At 42.5% G+C, this 24,645-nt stretch overlaps 1 protein-coding gene across 2 annotated transcripts in view; it reads right to left on the bottom strand.

The window, feature by feature from the left end:
* Nucleotides 1-24,645, bottom strand: part of CCNYL1 (cyclin Y like 1) — a 70,821-nt gene that overhangs the window by 13,438 nt on the left and 32,738 nt on the right. For both annotated transcript variants that reach the window (XM_056533405.1, XM_056533406.1), the window contains exons 5-8: nucleotides 22,713-22,748; nucleotides 17,977-18,028; nucleotides 13,735-13,854; nucleotides 5,024-5,190 (exon numbers count right to left, since the gene is read on the bottom strand). In XM_056533405.1, coding sequence (XP_056389380.1) covers nucleotides 5,024-5,190; nucleotides 13,735-13,854; nucleotides 17,977-18,028; nucleotides 22,713-22,748 — 375 coding nt within the window. The remainder of the gene's footprint in view (nucleotides 1-5,023; nucleotides 5,191-13,734; nucleotides 13,855-17,976; nucleotides 18,029-22,712; nucleotides 22,749-24,645) is intronic.

Genomic DNA, 24,645 nt, shown 5'->3' with positions numbered 1-24,645 from the left:
CATCCCCTTCCCCCCAAATGATGGAAGGACCTGCTGACCGAGCAACGCCATGGAGATGTGGGGATGGAGCTGCCCATGGTTGAAGCAGAGTGGCTCTTGACATCCCCTTAAGCTGTGTGTATGTGGATGGCAGTCCTTTGTTTTGGATGCCCTGGAGGGTGAATCGTGCAGGGCATAGTCTGCAGCATGGAGATCATTGGAGTCAGATGGCAGGATGGCGAGACAGGACAATGCACCCCTGTGCCGAATTGAGTGTCACTGCCGGCGGAGGTATAAGCAGCTAAGAAACACATGACCACGGTGTGCCTCCAACTATTGCAAAACTGCAAATCCCAGCACATGACCACACTAACTGTGGCACCTTCTGCAGTGTAAAGCAGGGTCTAAGTGTTTTGTTAAATCTCCAGCTGATCTGCCTGAAGCCTCTTTTCATGGAAGTGCCTTCCTTATATCTTCTGGACTGGACCTTCCCTGTTTTGCCACTGCAGCCACTGGCCTTTCCACCCCCTATCACTAAGACAGTAAAAACATTTAGTTGGCCGCACCTCAGCTCAGGCTGAAACCCCTTTCACGGACCATCTAGACTGTATCCCTCAGTCACTCCAGGGAATACGGAGACCTGTTGAGATGTCCGACTGTTCCTGGTTTGGTTATCTGGTTTCTCCCTTAACCCTGTTGGGGTTCATCTCTATTTATAGTAGCAGAGTCCCAATTTGCATGTTCCATAAATTAGTTCACAGGGTCTGCTCTGTAATAAATAGTCTCTTTGTCCTTTACTTATGGTCAGGTTAGGGTTACCCACCTTCGGTTATTTTGTCTAGTTTAATTGGGTCTCAGTGGGGGTTTTCTGTTTACCTGTGACCGGGTGGTTGGGGGGCGGTGGGTTTTCTTCATTGTTGGCCGCTAGCTATCATGGGGGGGGGAGGCCTGCTTCAGATGTCGTTCTGGTATCTGGGGTGCAGGGATGGGAATAGGCGTTGACAATGACTTTACTGTCACCATGCCCTTATGTTGTTCCCATTTATGACCAATAGCCTTCCCAGGTTTTCTAGTCCCTTTCTCTGCTCTTCTCTTGTTATTTTTCCTTGTCTCTCCCTCTGGGAAAGCAGTTTTTTTTTTTTCTTCCAATTTTCAAAAACAAAAATTGTGTCTGGCAAACTGTAACAGTACACAATAAAATACCTGTAAGGGTAAGGTTCTTTTCAAATGTTTACTTGGAGAAGAGGTCATATCCAAAAGTAATTTCCTTCTGTGCTCAGCATCCAGGCCTATAGATATGTAAATGAGACCTGAAACCAGTCGACCAATGCTCTAATGAAATCATATGCTTGCTTTTGTTCTAATACATTTTAAATGAATACAAACATAATGCTTGAAAGACCAACATCAAATCACTGTGATGCTAAAAGTGTAGCCCACACAAATAAGGTGCAAGGTGTTAATGTCAATGGGTAAATAAAAGAATACATGGAGGCAGGGAAGAGACCTGGAAAAGACCCTTTTAACAAGGATATAATGGCTTTGGAAAATAAGTGATTTATCAAGGCAATTCTTGATTTTACGGAGCTGTACAAACACACAAATTAACACTAACAAATATAAAACAAGTTTAACCCCTTCCCTTGGCATACATTTGGGGCCTTAATGCTCAAGCATTTTTTCCCCATTGTGTTTATTTTGGGGGGGGGGGGGGGGGGGTGTCAGGTCAATACAGAAGTGACGATACCAAATATGTGCATTTCTTAATACTTTGTGTTTTAGAAAGGATATAAATGAGAATATATATTTTTACAGTTCACAACATGCTGCCTTGTGCTAAAAAAAAAAATGCCTCAGGCAGAGGAGCAGACAGGGTATTAATAAATCTGGTGCCACATCAGGAGATAGTCTGCTGTGTTATGCAATGTTCTGCTGCAGCACTGAATAGCTAAAGGAAAGCAATGCATTTTGGAAATTGTACTGCGCAATTGCTCAACCAGGAATTACACCGATTATCTGAAGTGAAAAGAGAGGTAAACACATCTAAAACCACCAATCATCCATTTGTTTTGTAACTGGGTGGAGAGGTAAGCAATGCTTCACCTGCATTTTATTTATTCTTTTTACATTGATGTCAGACTACCCCTTTAACCCTCTTCCTGCCAAAGATGAAGCACGAGTAGCCAAAAATCTTGGCTTTACAACAAGGCACTGATTTTCTATCAGATATCTAGCCAACATCCTATCACTGCTCTAGCTGCAATCTAGCCTGGGCTACAGCCGGCTGAAGTTTGGTTGGAACAGACAGGGTCACTGCAGCAGGACAGTCCTCAGCGAGTATTCAACTTCTTGGCACTGCCAACTAAAAGACCATATTGCAAATAATGCACAGGAAAGATAGACAATCCAGAGCAAGAGGGCAACCTCTACATCTAAAAGTAAAGATTATTTCACCAACATGCAAGAGCAGTAAGACTATGGTAAGACTATGGAACCCCCTACCACATGATGTTGTGCTGTCTGCCTCAGTTCAAGGGGGGCTGGATGTTTTTCTGGAAAAAATATATATTACAGGTTCTGAATACTAGATTTATGTAGATAAGATGTTGATCCAGGGATTTATTCTTATTGCCATATTGGATTCAGGAAGGATTTTTGGAATCAGCCACAGTAGGGTTTTATGTTGAACTTGATGGACTCTTGTGGCGTTGTTATTGGAAGAAAATAGCAGTGTTTTCCTGATTCTAAATAACTATAGTTTCAAAAGGAGAAATGTATTGAAACTAAATTTTGAAAAGTTACAATACAGCATATCACAGTTTAATGCAATATTCAAGAACAAGGGATAAACAGAATAAAAGTTATCCGAGTCACATTTTTGATGGACAGAATGATGTTACCATAAAAACAAACACAACGTGATCAGACCTTAAACATAGCAAATGATATAGGGGATACCATAGTAGCTATCTCATAAAGTCATTTTTTTTTTACCTGTACGCCATTGACCGTGTGGCTTAATTAACATATTTATTTATGGACCACATAGGGCGACATATTCCTGGACCACATAGGGCGACACCTAGTGGCCAGGATTTCAAATGTAAAATAAACAGTGAAAGAGAGATTTTTTTAAACATACATTACAAAGATTTTAATTTAGGTATAATCTATTTAATAAATAAAAAAATTAAGTTTAATGAGAGTACCCATTTAAAGGGTTATTCAGCATCTCAACATCTATTGAATATCACTACATAATAAGTGCCCCCTGGCCCACTTGTGGCAAAACCTATTCGGCAAATAGGAAAGAATAAAATGCCAAGAGTACAGTTGACTAACTCAACCAAACATAGCATGGCTCAACGCAAATATCCCTCTGTGCCCAGTATTTAGCCTGCTGGCAATTCATTGTTGCGGCACACAACAGAAGAACAGAGTATTCAGTGTAGCTATGTATAAGTAATTATACACTATGGTGGACTTGTTCGAGGATACAGTTCAGGAGGGCCTATGGTTATTATACCAGATTTTGTCTACTATTATTTATAAGCTTAGCGTGCACTAGATAGAAAAAAAATCACGGGACAAATGTTGTAAGACTTCAAAAATTCCATAGAAAATGTACAAAATGCAACAAAAAAACAAATAGCACTAAAAACCCATTGTAAAAAAAAATGCCACTAAAAACCCTACAAATGCTAGATATTTTTATAAGCATTTTAGAACATTGAAGTGGGAAGAGGCCCTAAAGGGTATAGTCTCAAAATAGATTTAAAATGAAGCTCCTTTTACGCAGACAGATTAATAGATGTTAATCATCTATGTACAAGTCAATTGTTTAAAGAAGCCGTTACACAGGCCAATTTTAGGGATGGAACTTATTTTTCAGGCGCTGTTTAATTCCACTGTTGTCAGCAGCACATCTGATGTTTACTCAGGGAGGTATGCTGCTCAGAAAAACACAATGTTTGGGGCTACATAGAAGATGCAAACCTAGCACTATGTTAAACGGAATCTGTTCGCTCTAGATCATGCTTAGAGCTCAAGTGTTAAGGAAGCTGCCATGAGCAGCAAGACGCATTTGCCTCCTCCCTCCCCCACCCCTCAAGCAATCAAACCAAGGAGGGTGGAGGCAGGCATCCGGCAGCTCAGCACCACCTCCATGTCATTTGCGTTCTGAGCAAGATCTAGAGCAGACAGGCCATTTTGGGTGGTCTTAAAAAGCTTTCGCTATATAAAAAGGAAAAATTCTTACAGTATGAGAATTCCAAATGCACTTTCCCAAATCAGTATATTACATAAGTCTTTGGAAGCCAAAACCCGAAGTGGGTCTAAAACACTGAAAATCCTTTCAGTATAGTTTCTTTTTCTATTGACATTTAGGTTTTGGCTAAAAACACAGATCTAAAACTCCAACCAAAATAAGCCCTTTTAATGGTGGTCTAAATAACCACTTTTAATGGTGATCTAAACAACAACATATACAAAAGTTACTTCGAAAATGAAAACCACTTAAAAAAGGACTTTGACTACATGTTAATCAAGCTCATGACAAAACCAAATGAGCAACAAGCCTCTCTAATGTCTATTGTCTATTCAGTTTCAATAAAAAAAAAAAAAAAAAAGGGAGGGGGGGAGGGGCAGGGGAAATAAAAAAATTAAGTCTGTGGAACCAATTTAAACTTAATAAACATGGTGTTTCCGGGATGAGCAGTTTAAAGGGCATCCTACGCTTTCATTACATTAAACTAGCTCTCACAGGGCGCATACTCTTAATAGGCTCACGCCAAATACTTTTGATACTGAAGGTCATACTATATTCTGACTGTAAATTACTAAAGATTAGCGACAGTAAACCATGTGGCAAAAGAGAAACTGGGTTCAATGCAAGGTTTTATTGGGGTTACTTTGTCTATAGTGTGCTTTTGCTTCAACCACATTTTTTTTTTTAATTAAATATATTTAAAACTTAATGGAGAAACTGAATTTATCAAAGCTTGAAGCAGGTATAATGCAAAATGGAAAATTGTACAAAACTTACATGTCATCTACAGTAATGTCCTTCAAAATCTGGCAGTAGTCCACATTCCACACGGCCTGATCATCCCATACCTTAGACGACAGCAAGATTGCTCCCAATACAATTCTTTTCCAGTTACTGGGGCAAATATCAATTTCAGCATAAGTCAAAAGCCTTTCCAGGTAAACCTACAGGTGCAGAAAATGTACAGCACTTAACCATAGCAAAGATACAGACAATATACGAATAGAATTACTAAAGCAACAAGACAACACTGACACCTAATGGTCAAATAGTAGTACAACTAAACTTGGGGAGCCTGTGTAATCAACCTGTGTTAAAGCACGATTCTCATTGTAGGCCATAGCAATCAGAGCTTATATTTCATTTCTTGCTTTACTCAGGTAAAATTAAAGAGCAGCTGTGATTGGTTGCTATGGGCAAAAAACACTTTATATTCAAGACAGCTTGATAAATCCTAAACAAAACAAATTATATATATATAGTTAGGAGTAGCCGTATTAGTCCAGTGATGCAAAAAGCAAAATCATTGGTAGTTGCAGTATCTTGTAAGCTTTCGGGATTCCTGCCTTTATCAAGTCATAAGCATTTCTGAGCTCACAAGGAGAAAACACATGTTCTATCTCACAAAATATGCAGGGGTTAAAACAACATATGTGGAGAATGGACAATAAGTTGGGCCATAAATTGTATAGCTATAGGACGATAGATACAGATAAGGAGAGGGGGGGGGGGGGGGCTGGAGAGCAGAGGTGAGAATGGTGGTTACGCTGGATGGACAATATTACTACAGAACCATAGACTGAAGATAAGACTAGACAGGGGAGGGGGAGCAGGGGTGTGATAGTGTTAGAGCAGGGAGAGGGGAGAGAGTTTAGCAAAGGTTATAGGAAATTTTGATAATGGGATAAGAAGCCTAAATCCACATTAAGTCCTCTGTTCTTGGAGTCATAAAGAACTATCATTTTGGCTTCAAATGTCTTTCTTTCCTGGGTGTTCTTGAAGTTTCCTTTCAGGATCTTGATTTAGAGGTCCTGTAGGGAGTGACCTGTTTGGGTGAAATGGTGTCCTACTGGGGTGCAATAGTCCTTTTCTCTATGGTTGTTGATGGACGATCTGTGGAGGTTCATCCTTTTATTGAGTGGCTGACTGGTCTCACCAATGTAACATCCCAGGTCACACTTGGTGCATTGTATCATGTAGACTACATTCTCTGTGGTGCAGGAGTAGTGTAACTTGATGTTGTATGTCTTGTTGTTGTGGGAGGCCTCAGAATTTGTGCAGATGTGTTGACAGAGTTTACAGCACGGTTTGACGCAGGGTTTGGTCCCATTGTCTGTATCTGATGTGTCTGTGGGTAGTTTCCTATTGACCAGCTTTTGTTTTAAGTTGGGTGGTTGTCTGAAGGCCAAGATGGGTGGTTCAGGAAAGATTTGCTTTAACACCTCATCTTCTGCTAGTATTGGCTGCAGGTACTTGATGAGTTTGCGTATTTCCTCAAGGGTGGGATTGTATGTGGTTACCAGTGGTATGCGTGATGAGGTTTGTTTCTCTCTGTATTGCAGCAGGTGTTCACGTGGTGTTTGAAGAGCAGAGTGGATTTTCTTATGGATGGTCCTTGGTTTGTAATCTTTTTGTTTAAATATCTCAGCTAGCGTTTGTAGATGTGTGTCTCTGTCATCAGGGTTGGAGCAGATGCGGTGGTACCTGATGGCTTGGCTGTATATGATGCCTTTCTTGGTGTGGGATGGATGGGAACTTGAATTGTGTAGATAGCTGGATCGGTCAGTGGGTTTTCTGTATACAGATGTCTGTATTGTGTCCTTGTTTATAGTTACAGTGGTGTCCAGAAAGTTTAACTTTCTGTAGAGAAGTCCATTTTGAGTTTGATGGATGGATTAAATGTGTTGAAGGCATCATGAAATTGTTTGAGTTTATCCTCTCCTTCAGTCCAAACAATGAAAATATCATCAATGTATCTGTAGGGTTTGTGAATTTGGGTATTCAGGAATCGCTCTTCAAGGTCAGCCATGAACAGATTGGCATATTGTGGTGCCATCCTGGTCCCCATAGCAGTTCCCATCCTCTGTAGGTATATTTCATTGTTGAAGCTGAAGTAGTTGTGTGTGAGAATGAATTCTATAAGTTTGGTGATGATCTGAGGGCTGTATTTCTGATTGTGGGTCTGGGAGGAGAGGAACAGTGAGCAGGCCTCAATTCCATCTCTGTGTGGGATGTTACTATACAGAGATTCTACGTCCATTGTTACCAATATGGAGTTGGCAGGCAAGTTCGTAATCTGACTCAGTTTGTTAAGAAAGTCAGTGGTGTCCTGTATGAAGCTGCTGGTGCGTGTAACAAAGGGTTTTAGTGTGTTTTCTACCAAACCAGATATCTGTTCAGTTAGTGTGTCCATACCTGTTATTATTGGTCTGCCAGGGTTTACAGATTTGTGGATTTTTGGGAGCATGTAGAATCTCCCTGTTTTGGGATCGGTGGGTATAAGTGTCTCTAATCCTTTTTGTGAGTCCTTTGGGAAGGATTGAATCAATATTCTTAGTTCCATGGTGAATTCTTTGGTGAGGTCTTCTGTCAGTTTTTTGTAGTATGTAGTGTCTGACAATTGTCGGTTTCTCCCTTTGATGTAGTCCTGGGTGTTCATGATCACTACTGCTCCTCCCTTGTCTGCTGGTTTGATTGTGATGGCTTGATTATTTCTTAAGTTTTTGATGGCCTCTGTAGCTGTCCAGTTTGCCGTTATGTCCTGGTGTTGGGGTGAAGTGGGAATTCTTTTTCTTGATGTTGTAATCCAAGGTGGTAGTGGTTGTGTCCCCTTTGTCATGAAAGAATTCTTTAAGTCGTAGTCTTCTAAAGAATTCTTCCAAGTCTGAGTATAGTTTAATGTCATCTAGTTTGGTGCTTGGACAGAACGAGAGTCCTTTAGAGAGAACAGATCTCACAGGCTTGGAAAGTTCATAATCTGAAATGTTTATAATTCCAGAGCTGTCTGTATTGATGTCAGGCGTAGTTGTGAGACCATTTGTTGTTTCAGTCCTTCTATTGTTTGTAGTGATCCTAATATTCCTCTCTGTTTGGTGTTTGTAGAAATTTTGGGAGAGTTTGCCCAGTTTCTTATTTTTCTTCATGAAAAGATATTTTATTTGGTGGTTGTGGAAGTTTTGCATATCCATTCCCACTTGTTTGGCCATGTGTTGATCCTGTTCTTGTAAAAACTGAAGTAGGGATGTTTTTGTATTTTGAATGTCTTGTATTTTCCTGTATAGAAGGTGGATAAGATGGTTCCTAAGTTTTTTGCTGGTGCGATGGCAGAGATCTTGAGCATATTGCGAGTTACGCGTTGTAGCAACTGGATTTTTGATCCTTAGTCCCTTGGGGATGAATCTTCTTTTCTTACAGTGAGACAAGAAGTATATATCACTGTGATGCTGTGTTTCCTTTCTGGTGAGCTTGAAGATTTGCATGGTTAAGCGGCTGTATGCGGTATCTTCCATAGTAGATTAGTTAGGAGTAGCCGTATTAGTCCATTGATGCAAAAAGCAAAATCATCGATAGTTGCAGTATCATGTAATACCTATTTTATTGGACTAACAAGATTATGTAGAGACAAGCTTTCGGGATTCCTCCCTTTATCAAGTCATAAGCATTTCTGAGCTCTGAGCCCCCCCCCACACACTCATCCTTATCTGTATCTATCGTCCTATAGCTATACAATTTATGGCCCAACTTAATGTCCATTCTCCACATATGTTGTTTTAACCCCTGCATATTTTGTAAGATAGAACCTGTGTTTTCTCCTTGTGAGCTCAGAATGCTTATGACTTCATAAAGGGAGGAATCCCGAAAGCTTGTCTCTACAAAATCTTGTTAGTCCAATAAAAAAGGTATTACAAGATACTGCAACTACCAATGATTTTGCTATAATATATATTATATATATTATATATATTATAATATATATACATAAACATATATACACACATATATATATATATATATATATACACACACACACACACACACACACACACACTACTTTTTAGAATTGAAAGGTGAATTTGGCCTAAAGCAAACCTATATTTTAGATTTACTAAAATTAAAGCCAGAAGTCCAACTGAGAATTTTGAGAAAAAATATAAAACGTCATTGCTTTTTCAATGGAGCAGCAATTGTAATTTTGGCCTGATGCTTAAAGATTTGTCAGAGTAACAAACTATATATAATCATCGGAAATGGTCACACTTGTGGAAGTAGTTTCCTGATCAATATGACCCTAGCGACCACTAGAGGGCGTTGTTGTGGAGGTTTACAGGAAATGTTATTTCGTGCCGTCATCTCTCTGTTTACAGTGGTGTATGGGGGCTTATTTTTGTGAGGCAAGTTACACTTTCAGGCTGGGCTCACTCATAGTATTTTCATCAATATTTTGGTCAATATTTTTATCCAAAACAAAAATTTGGGCCAAATAATGGAAGGATTTGCACCTTTTCTGTGTTTTAGACCCACTCCTGTTTATATCTAAATACAGACCAAAATGTGTTTGAACCAAGCCTTAACCCCTTCATGACCCAGCCCATTTTCACCTTCATGACCTGGGCATTTTTTGAAAATCTGACCACTGTCACTTTAAACATTAATAACTCTGGAATGCTTTTACTTATCATTCTGATTCCGAGATTGTTTTTTCGTGACATATTCTACTTTATTTTATCGGTAAAATTTCACTGATATTTGTATCCTTTCTTGGTAAAAAATCTAAAAATTTCATGAAAATTTTGAAAATTTAGCATTTTTCTAACTTTGAAAGTCTCTGCTTGAAAGGAAAATGGATATTCCAAATAAATTACATATTGATTCACATATGCAATATGTCTACTTTGTGTTTGCATTAAAAAATTGACAAGTTTTTACTTTTGGAAGACATCAGAGGGCTTCAAAGTTCCGCAGCAATTTTCCAATTTTTCTCAAGATTTTCAAAATCTTAATTTTTCAGGGCCCAGTTCAGGTTGGAAGTGGATTTTAAGGATCTTCATATTAGAAATACCCCATAAATGACCCCATTATAAAAACTGCACCCCCCAAAGTATTCAAAATGACATTCAGTAAGTGTTTTAACCCTTTAGGTGTTTCACAGGAATAGCAGCAAAGTGAAGGAGAAAATTCTAAATCTTCATTTTTTACACTCGCATTTTCTTGTAGACCCAATTTTTTAATTTTTACAAGGGGTAAAAGGAGAGAAATCACCCTAAAATTTGTAACCCAATTTCTCTCGAGTAAGGAAATACCTCATATGCGTATGTAAAATGTTCGGTGGGCGCAGTAGAGGGCTCAGAAGGGAAGGAGCGACAATGGGATTTTGGAGAGAGTTTTTCTGAAAGGGTTTTTGGGGGGCATGTCCCATTTAGGAAGCCCCTATGGTGCCAGAACAGTGGACCCCCCCACATGTGACCCCATTTTGGAAACTATACCCCTCATGGAATTTAATAAAGGGTGCAGTGAGCATTTACACCCCACTGGCGTTTGACAGATATTTGAAACGGTGGACTGTGCAAATCAAAAATTTTATTTTTCATTTTCACAGACCACTGTTCCAAAAATCTGTCATACACCAGTGGGGTGTAAATGCTCACTGCACCCCTTATTACATTCCGTGAGGGGTGTAGTTTCCAAAATGGGGTCACATATGGATATTTATTGTTTTGCGTTTGTCAGAACTGCTGTAACAATCAGCCACCCCTGTGCAAATCGCCTCAAATGTACATGGTGCACTCTCCCTTCTGGGCCTTGTTGTGCGCCCTCAGAGCACTTTGCACCCACATATGGGGTATCTCCGTACTCGGGAGAAATTGCGTTACAAATTTAGAGGGTCTTTTTTCCCTTTTACCTCTTGTGAAAATGAAAAGTATAGGGCAACACCAGCATGTCAGTGTAAAAAATTTATTTTTTTACACTAACATGCTGGTGTAGACCCCAACTTCACCTTTTCATAAGGGGTTAAAGAAGAAAAAGCCCCCCAAAATTTGTAAGGCAATTTCTCCCGAGTACGGCGATACCCCATATGTGGCCCTAAACTGTTGCCCTGAAATACGACAGGGCTCCAAAGTGAGAGAGCGCCATGCGCATTTGAGGCCTGAATTAGGGATTTGCATAGGGGTGGACATAGGGGTATTCTACGCCAGTGATTCCCAAACAGGGTGCCTCCAGCTGTTGCAAAACTCCCAGCATGCCTGGACAGTCAATGGCTGTCCGGCAATACTGGGAGTTATTATTTTGCAACAGCTGGAGGCTCCGTTTTGGAAACAGTAGCGTACCAGACGTTTTTCATTTTTTGGGGGGAGGGGGGCTGTGTAGGGGTATGTGTATATGTAGTGTTTTTTACTTTTTATTTTAGGTTAGTGTCAGTGTAGTGTAGTGTTTTTAGGGTACAGTCACATGGGCAGAGGTTCACAGCAAGTTTGCCGCTGGAAGTTTGAGCTGCAGCGCAAAATTTGCGCCATCTCAAACTTGCAGCACTCACTGTAAACCTCCGCCCATGTGAGTGTACCCTGTACATTCACATTGGGGGGAGGGGGCAAACATCCAGCTGTTGCAAACTCCGAGCATGCCCTTTGGCTGTCCGTGCATGCTGGGAGTTGTAGTTTTGCAACAGCTGGAGGAACACTGGTTTGGAAACACTAAGTTAAGTAATAAACTTTCAAGTGTTTTGCAACCAAACTTAGTGTTTCCAAACCAGTGTGCCTCCAGCTGTTGCAAAACTACAACTCCCAGCATGCATGGTCTGTCAGTGCATGCTGAGAGTTATAGTTTTGCAACAATTGCAACAGCTGGAGGCACTGAGGTAGGAAACGGACAATGTTTCCCAACTAGTGTGCCTCCAGATGTTGCAAAACTACAACTCCCAGCATGCCCAGACTGCCAAGGCATGCTGGAAGTTGTAGTTCGGCAATATCTGAAGGATCAGATGTTGCTGAACTACAACTTCCAGCATGCCTGGGCAGTCTGGGCATGCTGGGAGTTGTAGTTTTGCAACATCTGGAGGTCCACAGTTTGGAGACCACTGTATAATGGTCTCCAATCTGTGCTCTTCCAGATGTTAGAGAACTACAACTCCCAGCATGCCTGGACAGACTGAGCATGCTGAGATTTGTAGTTTTGCAACATCTGGAAGAGCACAGATTGGAGACCATTATACAGTGGTCTCCAAACTGTGGGCCTCCAGATGTTGCAAAACTACAACTCCCAGCATGCCCAGAAAGCCAAAGGCTGTCTGGGCATGCTGGGAGTTGCAGTTTTGAAACTCTCAGAGGCAGCAGTGAGATCGCTTTACGGCGATCTCACTGCTGCCAATGAAGATGCTGCACTGCTGCCGGAAACTCACCTCCGGGACGCAGCGCAGCCAGGACCGCACGGAGGACGCCGGGACCGGACGGAGGACGCCGGGACCGCTCGGGACACCGCTCCGACCGGTAAGTGACGCCGGGGGACGGGACAGGGACACTTAGCAGAGCGGTGTGTGTCCCGATCCCCGTGATCGGGACTTACACACCGCGCTGCTAAGTATTCTCATAGCGGAACACTGCTATCAGCTAGTCAGATTTGACCAGCTGATAGCAGCGATCGCTGGGGGGGGTGGGGGACGAAACCCCCCGTGGTCGCACGGTAAGATGGCTGGCTATCAGTGATAGCCACCATCTTTCCGGGCGCTGCGGGGTGCCGCGAGTAGCGGCAGTAATATCCATGACGTACCTGTATGTCATGGGTCGGGAACACCTTGCCACCCATGACGTACAGGTATGTCATAGGTCGGGAAGGGGTTAATGGGGAAAAGAATATGTGGGATGAAGGGTAAAGAAATACTGCCTTCTATATAGCATTTATTTTACAGTAGAAATGACATTGTTGACTTTGCGCTACATGTAAGTAGGATTAAAGCAATACAAAATTAGCAGATTCTGATTTGTTAGTCTGACTTTTTGATCACTGCATTTTTTGAAGGTGAGGTGACCAAAAAGAGTGCCTAATGTTCCTCTCAGAAAGCATTCACTAAATAAAATAAACTTCTAGGAGCATGAAGGCTTAGAGAAACACTTTTATGTTGCTTAAACAGTGTAGAATAGTCATTATTACAAAATAATGCAGGGGCTTGTGTATATGCCTTGTGCTTACCTGTTTTAGCTAGTGTGGCAGGCATTAGTATTTAGCCATTCTAAATACACTTTCATTACTAAAATGATTTTGTAATGCTGCATACATTTCCCATAAGTCTTCTGGCTTTCAGAGGGTGGAGAATCATCATGATATCAACCTGGTGATCTAATCACCAGTCTAGACTCCGCAGCCTACCCTGCTGAGGCTTAAGTGGGAAGGGGTCGGTTCACATTATGTACAGTTTATTTATTTTTTTAGGAGATTTGTAATGCTCAGTACTTATCCCCAATCCGAAGGATAGGGAATATTTTATAGATCGCGGGGGGTCTGAGAGCTGGGCCCCCCGTGATCACCTGTACTGGGCTGCTGCAATGTGCAGGAAAGGGGGCGTTCCGTCCCCACATGATGAGGCTGCCGGCACGCCCCCTCCATGAATCCCATAGAGATTCATGGAGTTAGTTTCCCTTTAAATGTTATAGATGATGGGTGTATGTGTATGCATGTATTAAAGTTGCAGTGATGTACAATATTCAGCTTGTACTTACTAAAGTGACAATTGCACACTCTGCTGTCAGTTGAGCTGCACTGAAAAGAGTTCGCACAAAACGGTAGATGTGCTTATGATCCGGATCATGCTTACAGTAATCATCTGCCACCTCCTCACGCTGAAAAACATAATCGGACATTAGATTTTCGAGGATATAACCGAGACAAGTTCTTCAGGGATAAAGGATTCTACTTATCAGTAATGGCATTTGCTGAAATCTTGTGTTCTTAAACAAGAGACAAATACAAAAACTACTTTCTCTAGAAAGGATACAGTTTTAAAATCCCCAGGATATAGTAGTTACACTATCTTATATAAGTGATTATACCCCTCACATGTTTGTACATATCTTATATTTCTATGTGAAAACCCTGAAGAAATGGCACTCTTCTGTGTCACTTCAAAATAATTCAACACACAGCCACTAATTTCGAAACCTGGGCAAGAAAAGTGAATACACTCCTAAGTGGAAGTGTCCAGATTGGGACCAAAGTGTCAATATTGTGTGATAAACACCAAACCACAGTCACCTAGGTGACGGGGGATAAACCCCTAAACAAAAAATCCCCCCTTAATTACATATGTGTATATTAAAACATCACTTTTATTAGTAGATTTGTTAAAAGGTCCAAAAGGAGTGCATTAAAAACACCAGCACAGTCCCTCCAAAGAATTATTAAGCTCTCCTGTATAGAGTAGACATAATTATGGCGTCATCTGCAGTACGCAGCACTTTAGGACTAATAAGCTGTTATGTTAAAAGCACAACACAATGTCTCCCCTACATGTTTTGTGGAACCAACCACGTCCTCAGGGGCTATGAGACATACGACCCTCATATGTCTCATAGTCCCTGAGGATGTGGTTGGTACCACGAAACATGTAGGGGAGACATTGTGTTGTGGTTTTAACATAACAGCTTATTAGTCCCATAGTGCGGGGTACTGCAGCCGCCGCCATAATTATGTCTACTCTATACATGAGAGCTTAATACAGTGGTCCCTCAACATATGATGGTAATTCATTCCAAATGAACCAACGTTAGTTGAAACCATTGTATGTTGAGGGATCCGTGCAATGAAAAGAATAGGATGTTATACTCACCTGTCCCCGCTGCCCTGGATGTCACCCTCCATCGCTGTCGCCCCGTCCCCATGACGGCGATGCAGGGGATCCTGAAGAGGACGCTTCGGAGCGCCAGGGACAGGTGAGTGACCATCACCGGAGCACACGAGGCACCTTAAGCGGATATCCGGCAGCATCTGAAGCAGTGTGTCCTGCCGGATAGCAGTTTATGCGATGGCTCCGACATACAAAAGCATTGTATGTTGATGCTGCCTTCAACATGTGATGGCCTCTGAGAAGCCATCGCATGTTGAAATTATCGTATGTCGGGGCCATCGTAGGTTGGGGGGTCACTGTAATTCTTTGGAGGGACTGTGCTGGTGTTTTTAATGCACTTGTTTTGGACCTTTTAACAAGTCTGCTAATAAAAGTGATGTTTTAATATACACATACGTAATTGAAGGGGGATTTTTTGTTTAGGGGTTTATACCCCGTCACCTAGGTGACTGGGGTTTGGTGTTTATCATTGTTTGTACCCCTTCCCTGCCTTGGGCAATTGGTTTATTATTAATATTTTGTGTAGACACCATTATTTTCCAGCACTCCCTTAAGACTATTGGGCATAGAGTTCCCCAGAGCTTCACAGGTTGTCACTGGAGTCCTCCTCCACTGCTCCACAATGACATCACAGAGCTGGTGAATGTTCGAGACCTCGCACTCCCCCACTTTCCATCTGAGGATGTCCCACAGATGCTCAATAACATTTAGGCCTGGAGACACGTTTGGCCAGTCCATCAACTTTACCTTCGGCTTCTTGAGCAAGACAGTGGTAGTCTTTAAAGGGGAACTCTACCCCTAGACATCTTATCTCCTACCCAAAGGATAGCGGATAAGATGTCCCCAGAGGCAGGACCCCCGCGATCTCTCCTGCAGCACCCCTGTTAATGAGCTGCAGGGAGACTTGCACTGAGGGGGCGGGGCGTGAAGTCACGAGGGGGCAGAGTCATGACAATGCAATACCCCGGGCCCTGTATTGCCAGTCATCAGCCACGGAGCGATCTTTGCTCCGTGCATCTCATGAACAGGGTGCTGCAGGAGAGATCGTGGGGGTCCCCAGCGGTGGGACCCCCCGCAATTAGACATCTTATCCCCTATCCTTTAGATATCTAGGTGCGGAGTACCCCTTTAAAGGTGTGTTTGGGGCTGTTATGTTGGAATACTGCCCTGCGGCCCATTCTCCACAGGAAGGGGATCATGCTCTGCTTCAGTATGTCACAGTACATGTTGGCATTCATGGTTACCTCAATGAACTGTAGCTCCCCAGCAGGCAACCAAGACCCACCGCTAATGCCGGACATTGCCGATCGGGCTGATGTCCGGCATTAACCCTTTAGACGTGGTGATCAAGCTTAATTTCAGAGTCTAAAATTAAAGTAAACATTGCCGGTTAGCTCAGTGGTGCTGTTCGGGACCGCCGCGGTGAAATCATCCCCTGGGGACTATAACATTGCAAGAAAAAATAAAATTAAATTTTTTTAAAAAGTGTTAATAAATGTGATTTAACCCTTCCCTAATAAAAGTGAATATCCCCCTTTTCCCATTTGAAAAAAAAAAAAAAAAAACAAAGAAAAAAAAAATAAACTAAATGTTTCCGTTTTTGCATTTTCGTTTTTTCCTCGTTACCTTTAAAAAAATCATAACTCAATTTTGCATCCTAAAAAACCATTTGAGGGCTTATTTTTTGCGCCACCAATTCTACTTTGTAATGACGTCAGTCATTTTACTCAAAAATTTACGGCGAAACGGAAAAAAAAAAATCATTGCCATTTTGTAAATTTTGGGGGCTTCCCTTTCTACGTAGTACATTTTTCAGTAAAAATGACACTTTATCTTTATTCTGTAGGTCCATACGATTAAAATGATACCCTACTTATATAGGTTTGATTTTGTCGTACTTGTGAAAAAAATCATAACTACATGCAGGAAAATTTATACGTTTAAAATTGTCATTTTCTGACCCCTATAACTTTATTTTTCCGCTTGTGGGGCGATATGAGGGCTAATTTTTTGCGCCGTGATCTGAAGTTTTTAGCGGTACCATTTTTGTATTGATAGGACTTATTGATCATTTTTTCATGATATAAAAAGTGACCAAAAATATACTATTTTGGACTTTGGGATTTTTTTTACGCGTATGCCATTGATCGTGCGGTTTATGCGGTTTAATTAATGATATATTTTTATAATTCAGACATTTCCGCACGCGGTGATACCACATGTTTATTTACACTTTTTTTTTTAAATGAGAAAAGGGGGGGGGGGGTGATTCAAACTTTTATTAGGGAAGGGGTTAAATGATCTTTATTCACTTTTTTTGCAGTGTTATAGCTCCCATAGGGGGCTATAACACGGCACACACTGATCTTTTACATTGATCAATGGTTTCTCATAGGAAACCATTGATCAATGATTCTGCCGCTTGTCTCAGCAGTCATTGCGCATGAACGTCCCTGTGCTGCACCGTCTAGGCAATGTCACTACTCCGGGGCCGGGCCCGAAGCGCGGAGAAGAGCCCCCCCCCGGTCAAAATGGACAGGCCGCAACGACTAACCCTCCCTCCCGACGGTCCCTGCAGCATAGATGGCCCGGACCAGCTCACCCTAACTTCCCGCTGAGGGGAGGGGCTGGATGTTGATGATGGCCATAGTGGTGTTCAACCTGCGGACCTCCAGAGGTTTAAAAACTACATCAGATGGCTGTCCGGGCTTGCTGGGAGTTGTAGTTTTGCAACATCTGGAGGTCCGCAGGTTGAAGACCACTGATGAAGGGATTGACAGACGGAGAGTTCACTTGAGTATAAGCCGAGGGGGGCGTTTTCAGCACAAAAAATCGTGCTGAAAAACTCAGCTTATACTCGAGTATATACGGTACTCACTCATCACTTACTGACCCAAATGACTAGTCCTATCTAGTCAAGGGCTTATTCACATCCCAATATTTCTGGCAACAGGCCCACTTTAAATTGTGAAGTGTTCTCTTTTGTGTGGACTATGTAACTTTTGATTCTATATTTAAATACGCGTGTGCAGGTGTTCTTTGTATTGCATGTCTTTCTTTGATGACTGATATGCACATTATTAAGAAAGTCCAGCAAAGGAAAGCAGATAGATCTTACCGTTAAAGGATGCAGTTTTTCATCAAATATGTCCAAGGATCTGTCTGAATCTCTAGAAGACAGTAAAGACGGCGGGATCATTTATCTATCAGCTTTTTACATGGTCAAAGATTGCAGCATAATTAGAAGCATCTGATTTAATATGAAGTAAGAAGGTGTTTGCAGTAGTTTTTGTAAAACCAGCATTTCCATTACCAAGATGGAGTCTATCTAAGAAATTGTCTGCTTATATTAGCTTTAGACATCTTTTTTGTATGGTATTTAGTAAGGCACTAGGATACCATGTTAAAGTGCAACTGTCATCAAATCCTACAACCTCTGTACTGTGTGCAGATTGTGTATTAGGCAGTGTTTTTAACTTCTGTCTGCCGTCCTTTATTACCCCAAAAAACTGTTTTGAAGGAATCCACACACAGTCAGATAGACGTGGCCAGGGTTTGCAATGCCCCACCACCGCCACGCCAATCCCCTGCATGTCAGCGCTGGGACCGCTGTGTGATTGACACACAGGTCCCAGCGCATGCGCCCCTTCGGTTATCCCCCGTGCGCGTCACAGAATGTCGTCATGGCAAGCGCTCACTCCTGCCGCCTACCTCCTCAGTGCGCATGCGCAGTGCTAGAGGCAGGGAGCGCGCTTCCTCTCTGCCTCTAAGCACTGGGAATAGAAGCAACAGAGCGCACGTCTCCGATCTCCGACACAGCAAGAAGAAAGAAGAGCATAGCGGGCACTATTAGATATCCAGTAATAATAAAGGTGCACATCTGTTTTATTTAACAGCAGAGCATGACGACACACACCACGGCACGCACGGGGGATAACCGAAGGGGCGCATGCGCTGGGACCTGTGTGTCAATCACACAGCGGTCCCAGAGCTGACGTGCAGGAGATAGGTGTGGGGGCAGCGGGGCATTGCAAACCCCGGCCACGCCTATCAGACTGTGTACGACTTCCATCAAAACAGTTTTTTTGGGGTACTAAAGGACGGCAGACAGAAGGTAAAAACAGTGACTAATACACAATCTGCACACAGTACAGAGGCCGTGTGTAGGTTGTTTGGCCCAGATTAGATGACAGTTGCGCTCTAACTAATAATGATGTGGATGCATTCATTTTGTAAAAGCTAATTGGTGTAATTTAATGATTAAATGGGCACTGTCAGATACAAAAACTTTTGATATGTTGTAAAGCATGTAAAAGCAATAGGTTTTGCAATTGCTTTCATTAGAAAATTTTCTGTATTTAATAATGAAAAAGCCAGTCAAACAACTGCCCCCTGCCTGCTTGTATACATACTAGTCCTGCTATGTCCATGCATCATCACCTATGTCATGGACACACTTCCTTGATTGACAGCTGTGAGTGCAGGGCTCACAGCTTGAAGAAAAATCCTCCCACTGTCAGCTTGTCTCCCACTACTGTCAGTGAGGACAAGCTGGGAGTTGTAGTTTTGCTAAGGCTAGGGGGAGATGTAAGCAGACCGCATACTAAGGGAGGGGGCGGAGACCTGCACCGTGAGGCCACGCCCCCTCCCTTTGAGAGGAATTCAGACTAGTGAGCTAAATTAAAAGTAATAAAAAAAAATATATAAAAGGTGCTAGACACAAAAATTAGATGTACATGGTCAGGATTATATATTAAAAAATAAATAAAAAATTTGTTGGATCTTACGGGTACGCTTTAACTTATGAAGCTTGGATTACACTAGCTTTGGTACAATGATTATTAGAACCCTCCAGTTCACAAAACAAACTCCCACCATACATGCCACCATCCATAGTTAACATATGTGTGCCTTCCTTTTCAATCTTGGTGAAGTTGGTCCCATCCCCCTCTCCATGTGATAACTGATGGACTGTCACATTACCCTATGTGAAATGTGCTTCAGTAATCGGAGTCACTCCCCCTGTGCTCAGATAAACCAGTACTGACAACGCTGTTAGCCATTTTACATAAATGGAGAGAGAATGGGACAAACCCAAGATTGAAAAAGAGGGAACCGCATTGTCTCTAGTCTGCAGGTATAGCAAATTTTTTGCTATACGGTCTAACATTTTAGGGGGTACCTAACCTGCCTACTAAATTAAAACCCTATTAAAAGTATAGTATTGTGTTATACTATTATGCCTACTACATTATGTCTGTCCACAGGTAAAGACAGGACAAAAAAAAAAAAAGGAATGGTCAATGCACATCCAGTCATTAAAGAGGACTATACATGCCCAGATGTAAATGGACCAAAACGCTAATGTTTTTATATGTACGAGGCAATAAAAAATTTTCACGTGGACCTGAACTTGTGGAGCCGGCCGGCTCCTTACATGACAGTGCGATCAGCCTATCACCGACCGAGGCGGGACATCGCTGCGGCCGGTGATAGGCTGACGGCTCTGTGACGTTCCCATCCCCAGCGTGAGGCCGTTACTGGAGCAACGGGGGAACTTCGGAAGGTGAGTTAAAGTTTATTTTGTTTATCATTTTTGCAGCCCGGGCACAGGAATATATAGTACAGTACTGCGGTATGGGAAAAATTCATATCGTGCAGGAAAAATGTTTTGGTATCCGGTATGAACCGGTATACCGTCCAGTACTAGTACGAGCAGTGCTAATGCCAACTGATTTGGTCGGCGCTGGCCACCCTCAGGATCTTGTATGAGATTCAATAGTGTTAACCAGGTCTTAGACTTTCACTGCATCTGTACAACTCCATAAAAGACATAACTTATTATTCCATCCACAGAGCCATATAAGTTCTAATTTTACATGACCAATTGTACTTTGTAATGACACCTTTTATTTTACCATAAAATATACAAAAAATAAAAAATAAATTTGCAGCTATGTACGGCCTATATCTTCTAGGGGTTAAAAGGAATCTTTCAGCTCTACAGCATCAGCAGCTCAAGTGTTAAAGAGCCTGTGCTTAGCTGAGGCATGCACGTACAGGGCTCATCTTTCAGCACCAGGCAATACAAGTCAATTAATCAAGGCAGGGAGGAAGCAGACGTGCATCCTGCAGCTCAGCACAGCCTAGAAGTGACAGATTCCCTATACACGCTGCTCAAAAAAAGGGAACACAAACAACACAATGTAACTCCAAGTCAATCACACTTCTGTGAAATCACACTGTCCACTCAGGAAGCAACACTGATTGATAATCAATTTCACATGCTGTTGTGCAAATGGAACAGACAACAGGTGGAAATTATAGGCAATTAGCAAGACACCCCCAATAAAGGAGTGGTTCTGCAGGTGGTGACCACAGACCACTTCACAGTTCCTATGCTTCCTGGCTGATGTCTTGGTCACTTTTAAATGCTGGTGGTGCTTTCACTCTAGTGGTAGCATGAGACAGAGCCTACAACCCACACATGTGGCTCAGGTTGTGCAGCTCATCCAGGATGACACATCAATGCGAGCTGTGGCAAAAAGGTTTGCTGCGTGTCTCAGCATAGTGTCCAGAGCATGGAGGTGCTACCAGGAGACAGGCCAGTACATCAGGAGACGTGGAGGAGGCCGTAGGAGGGCAACAATTCAGCAGCAGGACTGCTATCTCCACCTTTGTGCAAGGAAGAGCAGGAGGAGCACTGCCAGAGCCCTGCAAAATGACCTCCAGCAGGCCACAAATGTGCATGTGTCCACTCAAACAGTCAGAAACAGACTCCATGAGGGTGGTATGAGGGCCCGATGTCCACAGGTGGGGATTGGGCTTACACAGCTCAAGACCATGCAGGACCTTAGGCATTTGCCAGAGAACACCACTGGCACTCTGTGCTTTTCACAGATGAATGCAGGTTCACACTTTGCACATGTGACAGACACCGTGGAGAACGTTCTGCTGCCTGTAACATCCTCCAGCATTAACATTTTGGCGGTAGGTGAGTAATGTGTGGGGTGGCATTGCTTTGGGGGGCCACACAGCCCTCCATATGCTTGCCAGAGGTAGCCTGACTACCATTAGGTATTGAGATGAGAACCTAAGACCCCTTGTGAGACCATATGCTGGTGCAGTTGGCCCTGGATTCCTACTAATGTGCTAGACCTGATGTGGCTGGAGTGTGTCAGCAGTCCCTGCAAGAGGAAGGCATTGATGCTATGGACTGGCCCGCCTGTTCCCCAGACCTGAATCAGATTGCACACATCTGGGACATCATGTCTCACTCCATCCGCCAACGCCATGTTGCACCACAAACTGTCCAGGAGTTGGCAGATGCTTTAGTCCAGGTCTGGGAGGACATCCCTGAGGAAACTATCCGCCACCTCATCAGGAGCATGCCCAGGCGTTTTAGGGAGGTCATACAGGCACGTGGAGGCCACACACACTACCGAGCCTCATTTTTTCTTGTTTTAAGGACATTACCTCAAAGTTTGATCAGCCTGTAGTGTGGTTTTCCACTTAGATTTTGAGTGTGACTCCATATCAAGACTTCCATGGGCTGACACATTTGATTTTCATTGATAATTTGTGCGATTTTGTTGTCAGCACATTCAACTATTTAAAGACGAAAGTATTTCATACGATTAGTTCATTCATTCAGATCTAGGATGTGTTATCTTAGTGTTCCCTTTATTTTTTTTGAGCAGTGTGTGTATGTGTGTATAATATTATATATATATATATATATATATATATATATATATATATATATATATATATTTATTAAATTTGAGGGTTATGCATTTAGTCAAAGTCATTCAAATGTGGTTAATAATCCACAGTAGAGCATTTGTTTCATACCTGTTCTTTATGTGGTAATATATTGCTAAGGTAACACTGAAAAACAAAAGAAGAACAAAAAGTTAAAAAAAAAGACAGTGGGAAAGGAAACCATATCTTCATTATGCCTCTTTCACATCAGTATATTTTAAGTCAGTCAATTTTTGGTGTTACCGGAATACAAAAGCTAATATATAGTGATAGTGATATTCACAAGGCCATATAAAATACACCAGTGTTTAAAAAATCAAGTATTTGTTACTTTCATCCATTGTCTTAAAAGAGTACCTATCAACCAACTAAACTTATAATATATTGTTCCTTAAGTATTTACAAGACACTTTGCTTTTTACTTGCTGTTAAAATTCTCCACTCTTATGTTTTTAATGTGATTGAAAAAACGGCCATTAGGTGGCTCTGTTCTGTTCCCTGCGCAAGTCAAACAATTAGTTTGGTCTCCTTCCAGCCTGGCAGGAGACCAAACTCAGGAAGTGTGTGCAGGGCATGCGAAGCACAGCTCTCACAGGCTTCAGTGATGTTGCATCTGCTGAGCCCCCACCGATTGCTAGAATGAACAGGGAGAAGTACTAGGCTTAGCGTTTCTCTTCTTACTGCAGGAGACCGTTCTACAGAAAGTTTACAGAGCCCATCTCCCGAAGCGTGAAGAAACACTGATAGGCGTGCTGAGCTCTTCTCCCTATTTCAGCACCCATACCCTAACCCATAAGATGTGTCAACGCGTGTTTCTTTTTTTTTTTTAAGTTACGACACTAACCTCTTAACCCGTACAGGACCCAGGGCGTATGGATATGCCCTTTGTACCTGGGTCTTTAGGGAATTTCGGGGACCGGACCGGGGTGACTGCTGATATTGATCAGCAGGCACCCCGCGCAAATGCCCAGGGGGGTCATTAGACACCCCCATGTCGGCGATCGGCGCAAATCGCAAGTGAATTTACACTTGCGATTTGCGCCAATTCCAGGTCATATGGGTCTATGGTGACCCGGAATATAAGGGGGATCGCGGTTGTCTAAGACACCCATGATCCCCTGAAAGGATAGGAGTGAGGTGGCAGAGGTGCCACCCCTCCTATCCCTGCTATTGGTGGTCTAGACACGACCACCAATAGCACATCGGGGACGGGGGGGGTTAACTTTCGTTTTCCCCGTTCTGCCCACCCACAATGGGCGGGACCGGGTGCCGAAGATACACTTACCCGTCAGTGGAGGCTGCGGGACTGGATCGGCTGCGGTAAATTTTTCATTTTCACACGGAAAAATAGGGGAAAAAAAGCCCCTCAAAATTTGTAACCCCATTTCTTCTGAGTTAGAACATACCCCCTATGCAGATGTAAAGTGCTCTGCTGGCGCACTACAATGCTCAGAAGAGAAGGAGCGCCATTGGGATTTTGAAGATAAAATTTGTCCGGAATTGAAGGCCACGTGTGTTTACAAAGCCCAAATAGTGCCAGAACAATGTACCCCCCACGTCACCCATTTTGGAAACTACACCCCTCACGTAATGTGATAAGGGGTACAATGAGCATTTACGTCCCACAGGTGTCTGACAGATTTTTGGAACAGTGGTCTGTGAAAATGAAAAATTAAATGTTTTATTTGCACAGCCCACTGTTCCAAAGATCTGGCAAACGCCAGTGGGGTGTAAATACTCACTGCACCCCTTATTAAATTGTGTGAGGGGTGTAGTTTCCAAAATGGGGTCACATGTGGGGGGGTTCCACTGTTCTGGCACCACGGGGGGGCTTTGTAAATGCACATGGCTCCCGACTTCTATTCCAACCAAATTCTGTCTCCAAAAGATCAATGGCGCTCCTCCTCTTCTGAACATTGTAATTCGCCAGTAGAGCACTTGACATCCACACATTGGGTATTTCCATACTCAAAAGAAATGGGGTTACAAATTTTGGGGGTCATGTTCTCCTATGACCCCTTGT

Source organism: Hyla sarda, chromosome 8 (assembly GCF_029499605.1).
Source record: "Hyla sarda isolate aHylSar1 chromosome 8, aHylSar1.hap1, whole genome shotgun sequence".
NCBI classification, from domain to species: domain Eukaryota; kingdom Metazoa; phylum Chordata; class Amphibia; order Anura; family Hylidae; genus Hyla; species Hyla sarda.
Note: the sequence above shows the minus strand (reverse complement) of the source record. Positions and strands in the feature narration are given on the sequence as shown.